Raw genomic sequence first — 15,409 nt, forward strand, 5'->3', positions numbered from 1 at the left:
CAAATGAATACGTGTTTGAATCTAAGCAGTCATTCTGCATCACCAGACATTTACTTGCGTAAGAAGAGTCTGCCTGTTTCGTCAGTAACTCTTAAAGATAAGATGTGTTTCAAAACTACACCGCATATTATCTTGGAGAGATAAGCATCATTTCATTCATCATAGTTTTTGCCTGTTGAAAATAAATGATTTTATTGTATATTTTATTGAAATGGGTTTGTACCTGAAATATGAATGAGACTATGGTGTAATTGTTGGGCTCACCTGAGAGACACAAGGTCTAGACTCCAGCATAAAAAATACATAACAGCAAGACTCTCTGATGTATAAACATGCAAACTGATTCTGATTAAAGGCGTCATAATAATAATAGAGCCTTGGCCTCAAGCTATTCATGTGAGATTTATGAAAACAATAGGATCACGCCTTCTATTGTGTATTTTCAATATTTATGTTGATTTATTGAGCAAGATGCTGCATGCGCAACCTCAAACAAATCATAGCTTTAGAGCATACCAGTGGAATCCTATACGGAAATAACTTGGATGACAAGCGACAGATGTGTAGAGAGAGGGCCAGGGATACACCACGTATTCAATTACATCACAATTCTTAACATTCATTCATTTTCTAGCTCTTATCCTCACGAGGGTCTTCGGGCGAGAGGCGGGGTACACCCTGGACAGGTCGCCAGCCAATCACAGGGCACATATAGACAAACAACCATTCACACTCACATTCATACCTATGGACAATTTGGAGTCGCCAATTAACCTAGCATGTTTTTGGAATGTGGGAGGAAACCGGAGTACATGGAAAATCCCACGCATGCATGGGGAGAACATGCAAACTCCACACAGAGATGTGCGAGGGCGGAATCGAACTCGGGTCTCCTGGTTGTGTGGCCTAACCACTCGTTCACCATGCAACCCAAAATGAAACTATAATACAAAAATAAATAAATAAACACCAGAGCGAACCAAACACCTTTCCATCTCAGTAAGACCACTACACTGCACAGTGATTATTGTTAGTCATATTCTTTAACATGTTCAAGCATACTGTAGCAACCTGTAGTGTTAAAAAGTTTGTGATTCTGGACTGTCACGTTATTTTATTTTATTTTATTTTAAACAAATGGATTCACCACCTTCTCGTCATCCAACTCGTACATGTTGAGAGTAGTTTATCCTTCTGCTGTAACTACTTCTCTGGTGAGTCTTGTGTTCACAGACCAAACTGACTTATTATTTAGTTGATGGGAGAACGTACATAACCACAAAACGCCGTAACCCAAGGACTACCTGTATGATAATAAAATGTGTACTCGCCATTTGATGAGGCATGACAGACAAGGGTAGCGTTTAATTATTTGCTTGTGTCCTTGGGAGGTGAGTTTCACCTGACTTTGCGGTGTTTTTTTATTTTTTTTACACTGTTTTCAAGTTATTGCCAGTTCAGAGATAAGCCAGGACAGAGATAAGTTGCACATTATTTCATATCCTGTTCTATGGTTATCAGTGCACATTTCCTCTTTGACATCTTCAATGGCAGCGTCATAAAAAAGCCAAATAAAAAGCAAAGCATTTATAAAGTATACATTGAAGTTCACCTTTTCCCCGCATAAAATGTTAGTAAAATTTTGAATTGTACCATCTTAAAAGGCGTCGACACAAGACGTTCCACTTTATAGCACACTGCAGCTCTCATCATTTTGTCTCATGATGGTCTATTGATTTAATCAGAATGATGTTTATTGGCTAAAGATAGATGATTGAGTGTTACCTTAGGACCTTTTTGGGTGTAAACATCAATCTATTGGATTGTATTGTTTTCTTTCAATGCAGGTAAGTCGTGTGTGTGTGTGTGTGTGTGCGCGTGGAGGCGGTGGAGTTGCAGTGAACCAGTAAAATAGAAAAAAAAATACAGAAATGTGATAGAAAAAAAATATATATATATTAAAAAATTAGCACCTCAGTCCAGTTACATGCTGCTCTACTCCAGCAGGTGGCACTGTACCAACATGTAAAGAATGCATGAGCACTCATCATGTGCACCACAGCATTTATCTCCAAAGGAGCTTATTAACCCAGTAGTCCTAATGATGGATGGTTGATTGTTGAAGAATTTAATGAGGGGGAAAAAATAGAGACAAATGTAAATCACGCAATTAGCAGCTTAAATTATTTAGCAGATATAATTTACTGTGGGAATTATAGTTTACACAAACTTGATTACAGAATGAAGTCTTCACATCCACTAAGCGGGGGTCTAGACGATTGGAGGAATTGGGGACGCAGCCTATCTAAGGCATCGAGATTCCACTGGAGACAGTAGGCGCACATTGTTGGAAGAACCACTACCTCATTTGAATCGGAGGACTTGTTTTTTACAGAATTACATAATCAGCACACTTTGATTTTTATACCAATCTAAGCGCCTTCTTAAAGCTGACCTACAAAACTGCACACCATCTTTTTTTTCCCCCCATGCTATAAGTGGAGATCAAAAAGGACAAAATGTCTCTTTTTACTGCTCTCATGTGCAACAAAGGCACTTACGTTTCAAAGGCGTGCTAATTATACCCTAAAGTCTATTTATCGATCTCTGGCAAAACTCAAGATGATAAATCGTATTATCGTTCACCTCCACAGTGAGAAGCAAACATAAATAAATAGCTGGGCCCTGCACTCCATCATCACTTCCTTCATTAAAGCCAATCATATTGTGTTCATGATGGAGATTTACACCGTCTTTCAGTATTTGTGGTTGCTTTTCGAACATAGAAGATAATCCATCAAATATAGAGGGAGCAGTCACTAATGCGATCAATACTGCTATGTATGTGCAACAGTGGTCAAAAGCTCTCCCTGCTTTTGTCTCCCTGGGGATAAAACAGCAAAGTGCTGGGAAACTGGTTGATGTTTCGCCATTTATTGTCCTCTGTGCGTCCCCTGTAATTGTGCACCCAGAGCTCAATTAGACAGACAAACCCCTCAAGGCCCAGTCAAGCTTAGGCATGGCCAATTAGTTACCCAAGCGATGTCAGAACTCCTTTGAACTGGCGTGTCGGCCTGTTGCGCAGCCACTGATTCGGGATGACGGTGCTGCAGTGGCAAGCTTCTGCGCCGTGACCTATTTTGCAAGCGGCGAGTAAGCCATAGAACGGAGACGAATATCTGAGACTAAAACTGAGCCTTTGCATGTTCTCCTTTGGAGGGGGGTGGGGAGGGGGTGCAAAATAAAAGTAGAGCTCAAGCCTCCAACAAGGTATTAACAAATTTGTATACAGTTGTCCATGCATTAGCAGGTCAGAAGACTGAGGATTGTGGTTCATACCATTTTTTTCACATCCGGGTTAGGGGTCTTGAATACAAATGACTATAAGAAATCTGATGTCAGTAGTTTGTTACACAGCAGTCATAGAGGATGATGTGAAACATTGTGTGCACAGGTACAAGGAAATGGTTCTATTGTCACCCAAATTCCATCCATTCTCTGTACCGCTTATCCTCACGAGGGTCGCAGGCATGCTGGAGTCTATCCCAGCTGTCTTCGAGCGAGAGGCGGGGTACAACCTGGACTGGTCGCCAGCCAATCACAGGGCACATATAGACAAACAACCATTCACACTCACATTCATACCTATGGACAATTTGGAGCCGCCAATTAACCTAGCATGTTTTTGGAATGTGGGAGGAAACCGGAGTACCCGGAGAAAACCCACGCATGCACGCGGAAAACATGCAAAGTCCACACAGAGATGGGCGATGGTGGAATCGAACTCGGGTTTCCTAGCTGTGTGGCCTAACCACTCTACCACCATGCAGCCCAAAATGAAACTATATTACAAAAATAAATAAAGCACAATAAAGCACTAGTAACCTTTACATCTCAGTAAGACCACTACACTGCACAGTGATGATTGTTCATCAATTCATATTCTTTAACATGTTCGGAGAATTGAGCGGGGAATTGAACCCAGGTCTCCTATCTGTGTGGCCTGCGCGCTAACCATAAAAAAGACCCAAAAAAAAACGCACAATGTTCCATGTCGCATGTTTGTCCATCCATCCTTTGTTTTTGTTCATTCAGTTACTTACTGGGACATGGCGAATCTCAAACTGTTATAAAATGGCTGCAACCATGTGACCTAGCAGTAGTTTGCATCGCTTCCGGTATTTGGATGGAGGGCAAATATGAATATAGTACCATAGTTGGCAGATTGATACGGATAACGGTGCATGCCGCTGAAATGATTTGCTCCAGTTGTGTGAGTGTGCATGGTGTGTTGCATAAAGACATGAAATAGTTGACAACAAGGGCAATCAAACAACGGTGAAAGCGTATCTTCCGTGTCAGACTTAATGAATGCAGCAGATGAAAATAGCGCCTCTAACATGTCTTATCTTCCTTCTTACACCAACTCAGTCTGCATGAATCCATTCTTATCTGCGTCTTCATTGTTTCATTGCACTATTCCTCCATGGGGGTGTAGCGTATGAACTTTAATTTGTTGGAAACAAACGCGATCGTGTCACGGGTACTATGGCTCGTGCAGACTTTTTCACTCTTTTTATGTACTTTTCCACTTTATTTTCTGGTAACAGAACAGGATTTTTGTACATTTATGGTGTTTATGGAATAATTGGGAACTTTTACAGTGGGAACATTTGGATGAAGCAGGATGAGGGAATGATACCCGTCTCTTATTTAACTGAAAATGCATACATTTTTTGTGCTGGTGGTTTTACTCAGCCACAGTTAATTATATGTGCAAACGTTATGTCAAACACTTAATGTATCTTTCCCTTTTGTGCAGACATTGAAGACACGATGGCCTGCGTGCATGCGTGGGTTTTCTCCGGGTACTCCGGTTTCCTCCCACATTCCAAAAACATGCTAGGTTAATTGGCGACTCCAAATTATCCATAGGTATGAATGTGAGTGTGAATGGTTGTTTGTCTATATGTGCCCTGTGATTGGCTGGTGACCAGTCCAGGGTTTACCCCGCCTCTCAGCTGGACAGCTGGGATAGGCTCCAGCATGGCCGTGACCCTCGTGAGGATAAGCGGTAGAAAATGAATGAATTAATTTAGACAAAAAAGGGAATAAGTTTAGGAGGACATGCTCATCTGTAAAGATTTCCCTCCCAAAAAATAAGAGAAATGTTGTTTCTCACTGAAAATACCACAAATGAATAACAAATCAAACCGGTGAGAAATGATTCAGACTTAAACGTTTGATTCTGTGCTTACAGACGCTGATTTATGCTGTTTCAGTGTGCAGGAGTCTGAAGGGGTACAGTCTGAGAATCACTGACATAAAACTCAAAAAAGACAACAAAACGAAAACAAATCATCTGACAAAGTAGAACATATGGTCGAGAGTTATATGTGCGGGACAGATGGAACTTTTTTATTGGGTTGAGGAAAACGTTCATGAATCAAATTAAAAAATGATATTTTTTGTCCATACCTTTGTATGGACAAATAAAATAAATTTCAGTGTATTTTAACTGCATTTGCATTATAACATAATGGGCTCTTCTTTCAAAACGTTTTTGCATAATTGTGCTAAATAGCAATCATGACAATAGAGTGTCTCTCACCTTTGTGTTTGTCAGAGGCAAAAAAAAAAAAGCTTTTCCTTCACCAGCTTTGAACTGAAGTTGAGACCAAATTATAGGTTGCAGGCCTGTGGTTGCGTGAGTGATATATGAATGAATGCACCCCACATTGTGCCGCAGCGTTGTTCACTTTAAAAGTGTTGTGTGATGAGAGTGGACGCCGTGCTCAATTGCTGTGATTGTCACCTGACGCTCTCCACCTCTTAGGCAAAGGACCTGAGGTACTCCTGCTGGGCGACAAGCTGAATGACAATGAGTGGCACTCAGTGAAGGTGGTGCGGCGGGGGAAACATTTGCATCTCTCCGTGGACAATGCCACCACAGAAGGTAAAAGCGGGTCAAGCAAAGGTTGAAGTGTGTTTGGTGGGACATTTAAATGACATTATCTTCTTATGCTGTTCCCTAGGCTTCATGAGTGGTGCCCACACTCGCTTGGAGTTCAACAACATCGAGACAGGGATCATGACAGAGCGCCGCTTCACCTCAGTCATCCCTTCTAACTTCATCGGCCACCTGCAGGCCCTCTCCTTTAACGGGATGCTCTACCTGGACCAGTGCAAGAACGGAGACATTTCATACTGCGAGCTGAACGCGCGATTCGGCATGAGACACATCGTAGCCAATCCTGTGGCCTTCGTGACCCAAGCCAGCTATCTGGCATTCTCCACCTTGCAGGCCTACGCATCCATGCACCTTTTCTTCCAGTTCAAGACTACCAGCCCTGATGGCCTCATACTGTACAACTCTGGAGATGGTAGCGACTTCATTGTGGTGGAGCTGGTCAAAGGGTGAGCTCAAGACAAGCCCACAAACTTTGATGCAGAATCTGACTCATTAATTATGCAGAATTATCTGTAAGATCCACCCCTTGGTATCCCTTTGTGGTTTGTTTTTATTAGTATGTATTATTTTTAGTGTGTGCTATGGAGACGTCGTAGAAGTAAACATTGCTCCATCTTGCAGGTTCATCCATTACGTTTTTGACTTGGGAAATGGACCATCGCTGATGAAGGGAAACTCCGACAAGCCACTCAATGACAACCAGTGGCACAACGTGGTCATCTCCCGTGACAACAACAACGTACACACACTAAAGATCGATGTCCACACCGTCACCCAACACGCCAATGGTGCCCGCAACCTTGATTTAAAAGGTACATTAAACAGTGTTCCTGCAATGTTATGGTTTATGTCCTTCTCTATAAGAGAATTATATTGAGCACGCCCTGTCGTCTGTTTCACAGGAGAGCTGTACATTGGAGGTGTGGGGAAGAGCATGTACAGCAGCTTGCCTCGACTGATAGCATCACGAGAGGGGTACAAGGGCTGCCTGGCATCAGTGGACTTGAACGGGAGACTCCCTGACCTGCTGGCAGACGCCCTTCAGAAGGTGGGCGAAGTGGATCGCGGCTGTGGAGGTGAGGTGTTAAAAACAAAAAATAACTGTGAATCCCAACTGTGCGCAATATTCCATTTTCCATCAGAATGCATTGACATAAAGAGGACCTATTGTGCTTTTTCCACCAATCTGACCTATAAATGTAGTTAAAATGTTGTATTCTCATATTAAATGATGCCAAGTTACAGATAATGAGGTTTGCGCATTTGGAATTGAACCCTGAAAGAAGTTTAAGATGGCTCAAAACGCTCGGTTTCAGAGGGCGTTGCTAAACTGTTCTTTTGTGATGTCACAGAGGAGCAGGCTTCTTTATGGGTGTGTTCTGCTTCCCCAAGCTCTGTTTTTGTGAACATGAATGTGGAATATCTGTGAAACTGTTGCTGAAGCCAGAAGCAGCGCACCTTTGCAGAGAAAGCTACATTAATGCCGGGTAAGCTATGTGGACAGAACCACAGCGCTCACTGTGTGGAACACGATATTCCGGCAAAAAAATGTGTAATGATCACATTTCCACTACCAATGTTGTGCCAAGATTGTCTGCGCTTAGTAAATGCGGCGCCCTCACGTCCGACTTTTGAGCTCCATGGCACTAGCGGTGGCTCTGACAATGTGTGTCCCCCTCGGGCAGGTGGTGGACACACCGCCATCACGTCCTGGTACTCCTGAGCTCCTCTGCACCAGCCGTGCCTTTGACAAAGTGTGTCTGACAATGAGTACTCCTCCTCAGGTTGGAGGAGCACAAATAGCTCCTAAACACTTTTTCAATTAGCTCTCCAAATACTTTATTATTCAACTCATATAACCACTAAATTAGAAAGTGTTGTTCGCAGTAGTCAGGAAATAGTTTTGGACTGTGACCAATCACAGCGGAGTGGGTGTGCCCGGAGGCAGGCTGTGGGTGGAATAAATTAAAACTAAATGAAAATTTTGGCGGGAAGCACAAATCCAAAGAAATACAGCTGGAATAGGTGCAGATTCTGGAACATCTAGAAAGTTTTGGGTGAGGGTTATTGTGTGTAGCTGTTCTATAGGAGTCCACAACTCAATATCATATAACCACTAAATTAGAAAGTGTTGTTCACAGTAGTCAGGAAATAGTTTTGGACTGTGACCAATCACAGCGGAGTGGGTGTGCCCGGAGGCAGGCCGTGGGTGGAATAAATTAAAACAGACTGTTTTGGCGGGAAGCACAAATACAAGCAAATACAGCTGGAATAGGTGCAGATTCTGGAACATCTAGAAAGTTTTCGGTGAGGGTTATTGTGTGTAGCTGTTCTATAGGAGTCCACAACTCAATAAAAAGGGTTGAAAAATGAGCATAATAGGAAATAGGACATGATAGTGCATCTTTTTCAACCCTTTGTATAACCTCTTGTATAATGACGAGGTCCATATGTTGCTGTTGTCAACATCGTGCAGGTCCCAGCACCACCTGCACTGAGGACTCCTGCCACCATCAGGGAGTGTGCCTGCAGCTGTGGGAGGGCTTCTCCTGTGACTGCACCATGACGACCTACGGGGGGCCGTTCTGCAGTGACCGTGAGTAGGCTTTTTGTTTCCTTCCTGATTGGTCACCACAAGGTACAATACCACCACTGATATCCTCCTCGATTAATTGTTTCCCTCACAGTGGGTGTCATGGACCCTGGTGCTAACTAATCTGTATAGCTGCAAATTAATTAGTATAAAAAAAAAAGACTTGAGGTGATTTTGAGTCTGTTGTTTGTTGTGAATGCTTTCAGTTAATTTGACTATGATTGTGGAAATACACAAAGTTTAAGTAGAAATGAACAAAAAACAATTACTACCTGGGAAGTTGCTTGGGTGAATTATAATAATTACACAATTATCGTCATTTTCATGATGATAGAATTATACAATGTAGGTTTTTCTCAATGTGCATCTAGCATTAAGGTACCGTTTCAAGGTATTCATGCAAGGTCATTCTGAAGCTATTGCTACATCTTCTTTTAAATCAATGACAAAGCAGGGAAGTGTGTTGGTGCAACGTTCATTTTCAGTCAAACATATTTTGCTTATACTTTGCCAGAATTGTGTAATCATTGATAAAATGCAGTATAACACACTTGCAGTAGAATAAACTCACAAAACGCAAAGACACAGAAATGAACTGCTTCCTAGTAGGTTTGGACATTTAAATGGAAATTAAAAATGGTGACTTTTTCCAGTGGTCACACGGTGTGGTTAGCTTGTAGGCCACACAGTCAGGAGTTTGGGCAAGACCTGGGTTCGTTTGCATGTTCTCCCCGTGCATAGGCTTTCTCCGGGTACCTCTGTTTCCTCCCACATTCCAAAAACATGCTAGATTAATTGCCGACTTCAAATTGTCCATAGGTATGAATGTGAGTGTGAATGGTTGTTTGTCTATATGTGCCCTGTGATTGGCTGGTGATCAGTCCAGGGTGTACCCTAACCCGCTCCTGAAAGCAGCTGGGATAGTCTCCAGCTCACCCATGACCCAAATGAGGCCAAGGAGAAAATAGACATTAAATGAATGAATGATAATGTCCAAGAATTAAATCAAACATATTGTTCTTTTTCATATAGCATGCAATAGGAAGAGACCAACTAACTAGCTGAGTGTAAGAAAACAGGTCATGCAAAAGCAGCATGTTGTAAGACACCAGGTGATAACACTTTGCGCTTCAAATCATTTAAGCACAGTAGGAAAAGTACTGGTGACACACGCCAGAGAATGATGGGAAATTGCTGGATAAATTGCTCTGCTTGCAGGCGTGCACAATTTCAATACACACAAGAAAAAAGCGGTGTTAGTGCAAGTGTGAGGACAAAAGGTACAAAAAGGCAGAGCACATTGTTAATTTAAAAAAATGTAGAAAAGGTACAATGTTGCACTCTAGCAGGACTTGTTCTAGCCGAATGTCCGTAAATCAACAGTGAGTCCAAAAACTCAAAACACAATCATTTACTGACTCGAATGAGATTGGGAACTTAGACTGCATTTACCACATGGTTTTGTCGGTTTAGGAGGGTTTCTCACAGTTTGGGCAGTAGTTCTGCTGTCGCTGTCCAGGGTGCTGGTTTCAAACAATCTTGGAAGTGAAGCTACTGGATGTGGAGGTCCGAGGTCTGCAGTTGTGAGACCGGTTGGCTGTACAGTCGCTCCTCACCACACTTCAAATTTCACGACTTTGCTCTATCATGTTTTTTTAGCCCGGGATAGGCTCCAGCATAGCCACGACTTTAGTGAGGATAAGCAGCATAGAAAATATATGGATTGATAAATAAGAGGCATTTTGCATCCAAATTGTGATAGGCCAACATACAAGCACCAGACTTGATCACCAGAACAACAGGCTTTTATTGCAAGTTTGAATTATCTCACACCAGGCACAATGATAATCGTCATAATAATAACATCACATACTACATTTACTATATGGGGTAATATGAATGTAATGGTGACTCCAGGGGTGTTGTTCCATGTCTAGAGGGCTCTAATAGTGTTAAATACTATAATTAGAAATAATTAAACAAGTTTTCTAGTATACAAAACTACACAATTTTATTTATAAATAAGAAATCCTACATTGCAGAAGTTCAAATCAGAGAATTTATGAGTTTACAGATGCTGAATCGTGCCTATTCTGGGATCCAACCTGGCATCTTCCAAATGTGGATAGCTATTATATGAATGGGATCTCTGCCAATGGGCTGCAGTGGACGGATCAATAACGGTGTCAATGTGAGTCTGAAGACTTAAAAAAAAAAACATATGCAGTAAAAAAAAAAAAAAAAAAAAAAAAAAAAGTATTAAATATGGTGCTTAAAGATGCACAAACCATTCAGTAAGGAATACACTTGCTAATGGCGCCAGTTGATAAATACCATCATTTAAGCTAATAGCAGGGGCAGACAACCCAGCTCAACTTAAAATGTGTAAATAGACTCTAAAAAAAATCAGATATAGGTATTAAATGGCAATAGTGCACTTAAATCTTCACTCTAAATCCATCGTAACAGGCTAAACACATCTAAAAGAAAGAATCCAAAAGAGTCTTTATACCTGCAGTCCTTTTCATTTAATTAGCCACTTAAACAACTTCCTCTCTCTCCCTTTTGTTTGTTTTTGTCTCAGTCTTCTTCATTGATCCTAACTGAAAATCAATAGCCTGATCTCTCTTTTCTTTTGTGTTTATCGACCGTATCCCGATGTTGCTCGAAAAAGCAGCTCCACTAGCAAAACACTGGTATTTGAAGGGAAAATTGCATTTAGCTTTGTATTAATAAAATGTTAGTAATACTATACGAATACCCCTGAGGTTATGCAATTTAGAAAGCAATATAAATGGGGAAAAAAGTAGGTCTGAGGAGTTTGAATTGGTGTCATGCGCGTTACGTCATACCTTTTGCTTTGATTACATTTTTGGTAATGTATGCACTACATTATCTGTGTTGTTTGCGCTATGACATCAGTCGGAGTGTATCGGATCTGTCCGCAGATATCAGATTCACATCGGGAAGATATCTGATTGTATGCTGATTGCTGCTTGATGCTGATCGTATTATATTGGATGATGTTCTCTTGGGACTGTCAACTTTGGATCAAGATATCCGAATCATGTCTTATGAATGCAACATTAGCCATGATGACTCTTATTCGAAGCAGTTTCCATTCATGATGGCAGTACAGGTTTGTGAGGGAATTTAATAGTGTTATTATTTATCAGCGTTTCAGCTTGGACTGCTGTTTATCAAAGATGACAGAATAAAATTGAATGTTTAAAGACCCGCGGTGTCATACTTCCACGGTTGCTAAACTGAGAAAAGTATGACAAAACGTGTGTAAAAGAGTGTTTGACATTGAAGTATAAGCTCTGGCACTATAATATATGGGCGCAGTCCTAATTCTGTAAACTACTGACTGTTCTTGAGCGAACACAATGCTTTCATTTCACTGCAAAGGTAATATTGTATTAGTCACAATTATTTTGTGGGATTATTTTTTTGAAGAGAATGATGGACAGTTTACTTTACCAATGTCTACTTGTTATTAGCGATGGTCCGATCAGGATTTTATGCTGCCAATACCGATCCCGATAATTCATGAGTGAAATGGGCCGATACCGATACCAACACTGATTACAAACATACAAAGTAAATGTTTAAATGTACTACTATATTAGGGATCACAACACATTTATTTCTAGTTTTTTTCACATTATTAATTGAAAACCTGAATGAAAAGCAATTTTATCCACCTCTGCTGAGTCTCCAATCGCATGTTCAACAAATGGGAGATGACCTGCCCTGCTATTGTGTTTAACCTGAGAGATTCCGCAGTTTGTGCATGTGCCAATGACCTGTTTCCATAATACGCTAAAAAAAATTACAAGGACGCTTTGCCATCTGGCAAACTGGACTGACATGATGCCATTATGTCAGCCTGAGGATGGCTTTGGAATCCTGGCAGTGCATGGTTGAATACCAATACTCCTCAATGAAGCAATCATCGTCTGGTCATGTGCTGCCAAATTCAGAAAGACATTGAAATGAATCTGCATCATAATCCATGCCTAAATGAGAAGACCTAAAAGATTGTATTGATCTATAATAAGCAAAGTGAGCTCTTCATCAAACTGCTTGGAAATGAGTCATGCCTTCATGAAAAAGGCACATTTTTTATGTATTTCTGTGTCACGTAGGCGTCATATTCATTTTCAATTAGCTGGCATCTACATTTGTAAAGTCAACACCTTATCTTTGCTTGTGACCCAATCTGAGCGGGAGGGCGTTGAACCGAGTAAATCACGTCGATTCTTGGCATCGGAATTCTATTGCGCTGCCTGCTCTCTCCACCTCACCTCTCATCACGCTGTGGGACTGGCTGATGCAACATTCAAGGCCTGGTCTACTAAGATCCCAAATAGCAAGCGTTCTGTCGAAATTGGCTTGTTTGAGAATATACATATGATCACATGACGTGTTTTCACCAAAAGGTATGACAATTCTTATGACGATTATGACAAAAATGTTGTCTTTCAAATCCCCATGATTCTAATCGAAAATTGCCTTAATATATTGGGTGACGGCTGCACGGTGGACGAGTGTTTAGCGCACAGGCCACACAGCTAGGATAATCGAGTTTGATTCCACCCTCGTCCATCTCTGTGTGGAGTTTGCATGTTCTCCTTGTGCATGCGTGGGTTTTCTCCGGGTACTCCGGTTTCCTCCCACATTCCAAAAACATGCTAGGTTAATAAGTGACTCCAAATGTCCATAGGTATGAATGTGAGTGTGAATGGTTGTTTGTCTATATGTGCCCTGTGATTGGCTGGCGACCAGTCCAGGGTGTACCCTGCCTCTCGCCCGAAGACAGCTGGGATAGGCTCCAGCATCGCCGCGACCCCGCGGGACAACATGCAAACTTCACACAGAGATGGCCGAGAATGGAATCGAAATCTGGTCTCCTAGCTGTGTGGCCTGTTGTCATTTAATATGTAGTAAAAAAAAAAAAAGACTCCAAAAAGCACCAACGTGAGCATTCAGTTCTATGTTGCTATGTGCATGGAATGTGGTATCAGCTCGACATTAGAGCATGGCTCCTCATTACTCCTGCAATCATGCGACGCTGCGCTGGAATGATCCAAATGCAAGGCTCAAAAATGCTCTGCTGTACAGACAGTGTGTGCCTTTACTGATTTTTTAAATTTCTGACAGTCCAAATATGTTGACAAGTACACCAAAGAGTCTCTCACGCTCTCCGTCGTCTGTCATTGCACCTGTCTCCTCCTCGTGACGATGACCCCAGCCGTGCGTACGCGCCACTTTGCACTTACCGTTTGCATCTCATCTTCCCAATATTTTTTATGTTGCGATAATCTCCATATATTCTGCATATTCATGAAGGCAAACATGAATGCTGCTAATTCTCAGTTTTTTGACATGCAAACCTTTCTTAAATCTTACTAACTGTAAGACACCTTGTGTTTTATTACTAGTGTACGATGTATACAAAGAGGCAAGCTGCTCATTGATATAGGATGCAGTGCACTTCCACTTCCAAGCCCAACCCAGTCAGAGGTTCCAAGGGCATACCATTAATGTGCTACCAACATCTGATTATCTGTAATTGGCGCAACTCTGACGCACACACACACACACACACGTGCGTACATATCATCGAAGCTGGAATTTGAATTGGCAGCCTAAGGCTAAACCATCAGAGCACTCGCCCCAGCAGGTTCTATAAACATGAATGTATTTACATGAATATTGGATTTCTTTGCAGAGCCGAGATGTGACTGAGTTGAAGGATATCAACCACATACTGTCTTGTCAATTTCAATGATGTTCAACATGCTTCAGAGAACCGGGTGCTTTTAATTGCCAGATGAAGATATTTCTCTGGACCACAAAATAATTTGAGATGTTCATTTCTGTTTGCTCAAAACACAATGTTTCCAAAACGGTAACATTATGCATCTGCTTCAGTTTCATTTTGAATATGAAGGCATGCAATAGGCAACAACCTGCCAGATGTTACTCCAGATGTAAACTGTATTACACGATGCACAATTATATGCACCAGCGTCTTATACTTTATATTACCCTGAATGTACAAGGCTACAAAATTCTGTTTTTTTTGTCTAGTTATCCATTTTGTTGGGGTGAAAGGTCAACAGGCGGCACGGCGGTCTGGTGGTTAGTGCGCAGACCTCACAGCTAGGAGACCAGGGTTCGGTCCCCGCCCTCGGCCATCTCTGTGTGGAGTTTGCATGTTCTCCCCGTGCATGCGTGGGTTTTCTCCGGGTACTCCGGTTTCCTCACACATTCCAAAAACATGCTAGGTTAATTGGTGACTCCAAATTGTCCATAGGTATGAATGTGAGTGTGAATGGTTGTTTGTCTATATGTGCCCTGTGATTGGCTGGCGACCAGTCCAGGGTGTACCCCGCCTCTCGCCCGAAGACAGCTGGGATAGGCTCCAGCACCCCCCGCGACCCTCGTGAGGAAAAAGCGGTAGAAAATGAATGAATGAATGAATGAAAGGTCAACAAAGGTCAAAGCAAATTCAGCGCAAATAACAGGTCTACTGAGTCTCATTGAACCATCTTTTTATATTTTAAGACATGTGCAGAAATTAACGATTGGGTTTGTATGCTGCCAAAAGTTTAAAGCAAGTATCGGCCGATACCGATACGATCCTTTTTCCACTGATATCGGTCGATACTGATCGGAGTAACTATGAACTGCGTGATTTACACTTTCCTAAGTCAATACTTGAATGTTCTGTTGTTTAATAAGCTTTAAAAACATGATAATGTAATACTTTTCTTATGCCACAAACCAAACAAATGTGCTGTAAAAGCACTGGTGTCCAAAATGTGGTACAGGGG

General features: G+C 41.7%; 1 protein-coding gene across 2 annotated transcripts in view; it reads left to right on the plus strand.

Moving 5' to 3' along the window:
- The window catches only part of nrxn2a (neurexin 2a), a 166,647-nt gene that overhangs the window by 83,720 nt on the left and 67,518 nt on the right, over positions 1–15,409 (plus strand). For both annotated transcript variants that reach the window (XM_058087433.1, XM_058087434.1), the window contains 5 exons: positions 5,837–5,956; positions 6,036–6,417; positions 6,593–6,783; positions 6,874–7,047; positions 8,448–8,567. In XM_058087433.1, the coding sequence (XP_057943416.1) occupies positions 5,837–5,956; positions 6,036–6,417; positions 6,593–6,783; positions 6,874–7,047; positions 8,448–8,567 (987 nt within the window). The remainder of the gene's footprint in view (positions 1–5,836; positions 5,957–6,035; positions 6,418–6,592; positions 6,784–6,873; positions 7,048–8,447; positions 8,568–15,409) is intronic.

The sequence above is a fragment of the Doryrhamphus excisus genome, chromosome 11 (assembly GCF_030265055.1).
Source record: "Doryrhamphus excisus isolate RoL2022-K1 chromosome 11, RoL_Dexc_1.0, whole genome shotgun sequence".
Classification (NCBI taxonomy): Eukaryota; Metazoa; Chordata; class Actinopteri; order Syngnathiformes; family Syngnathidae; genus Doryrhamphus; species Doryrhamphus excisus.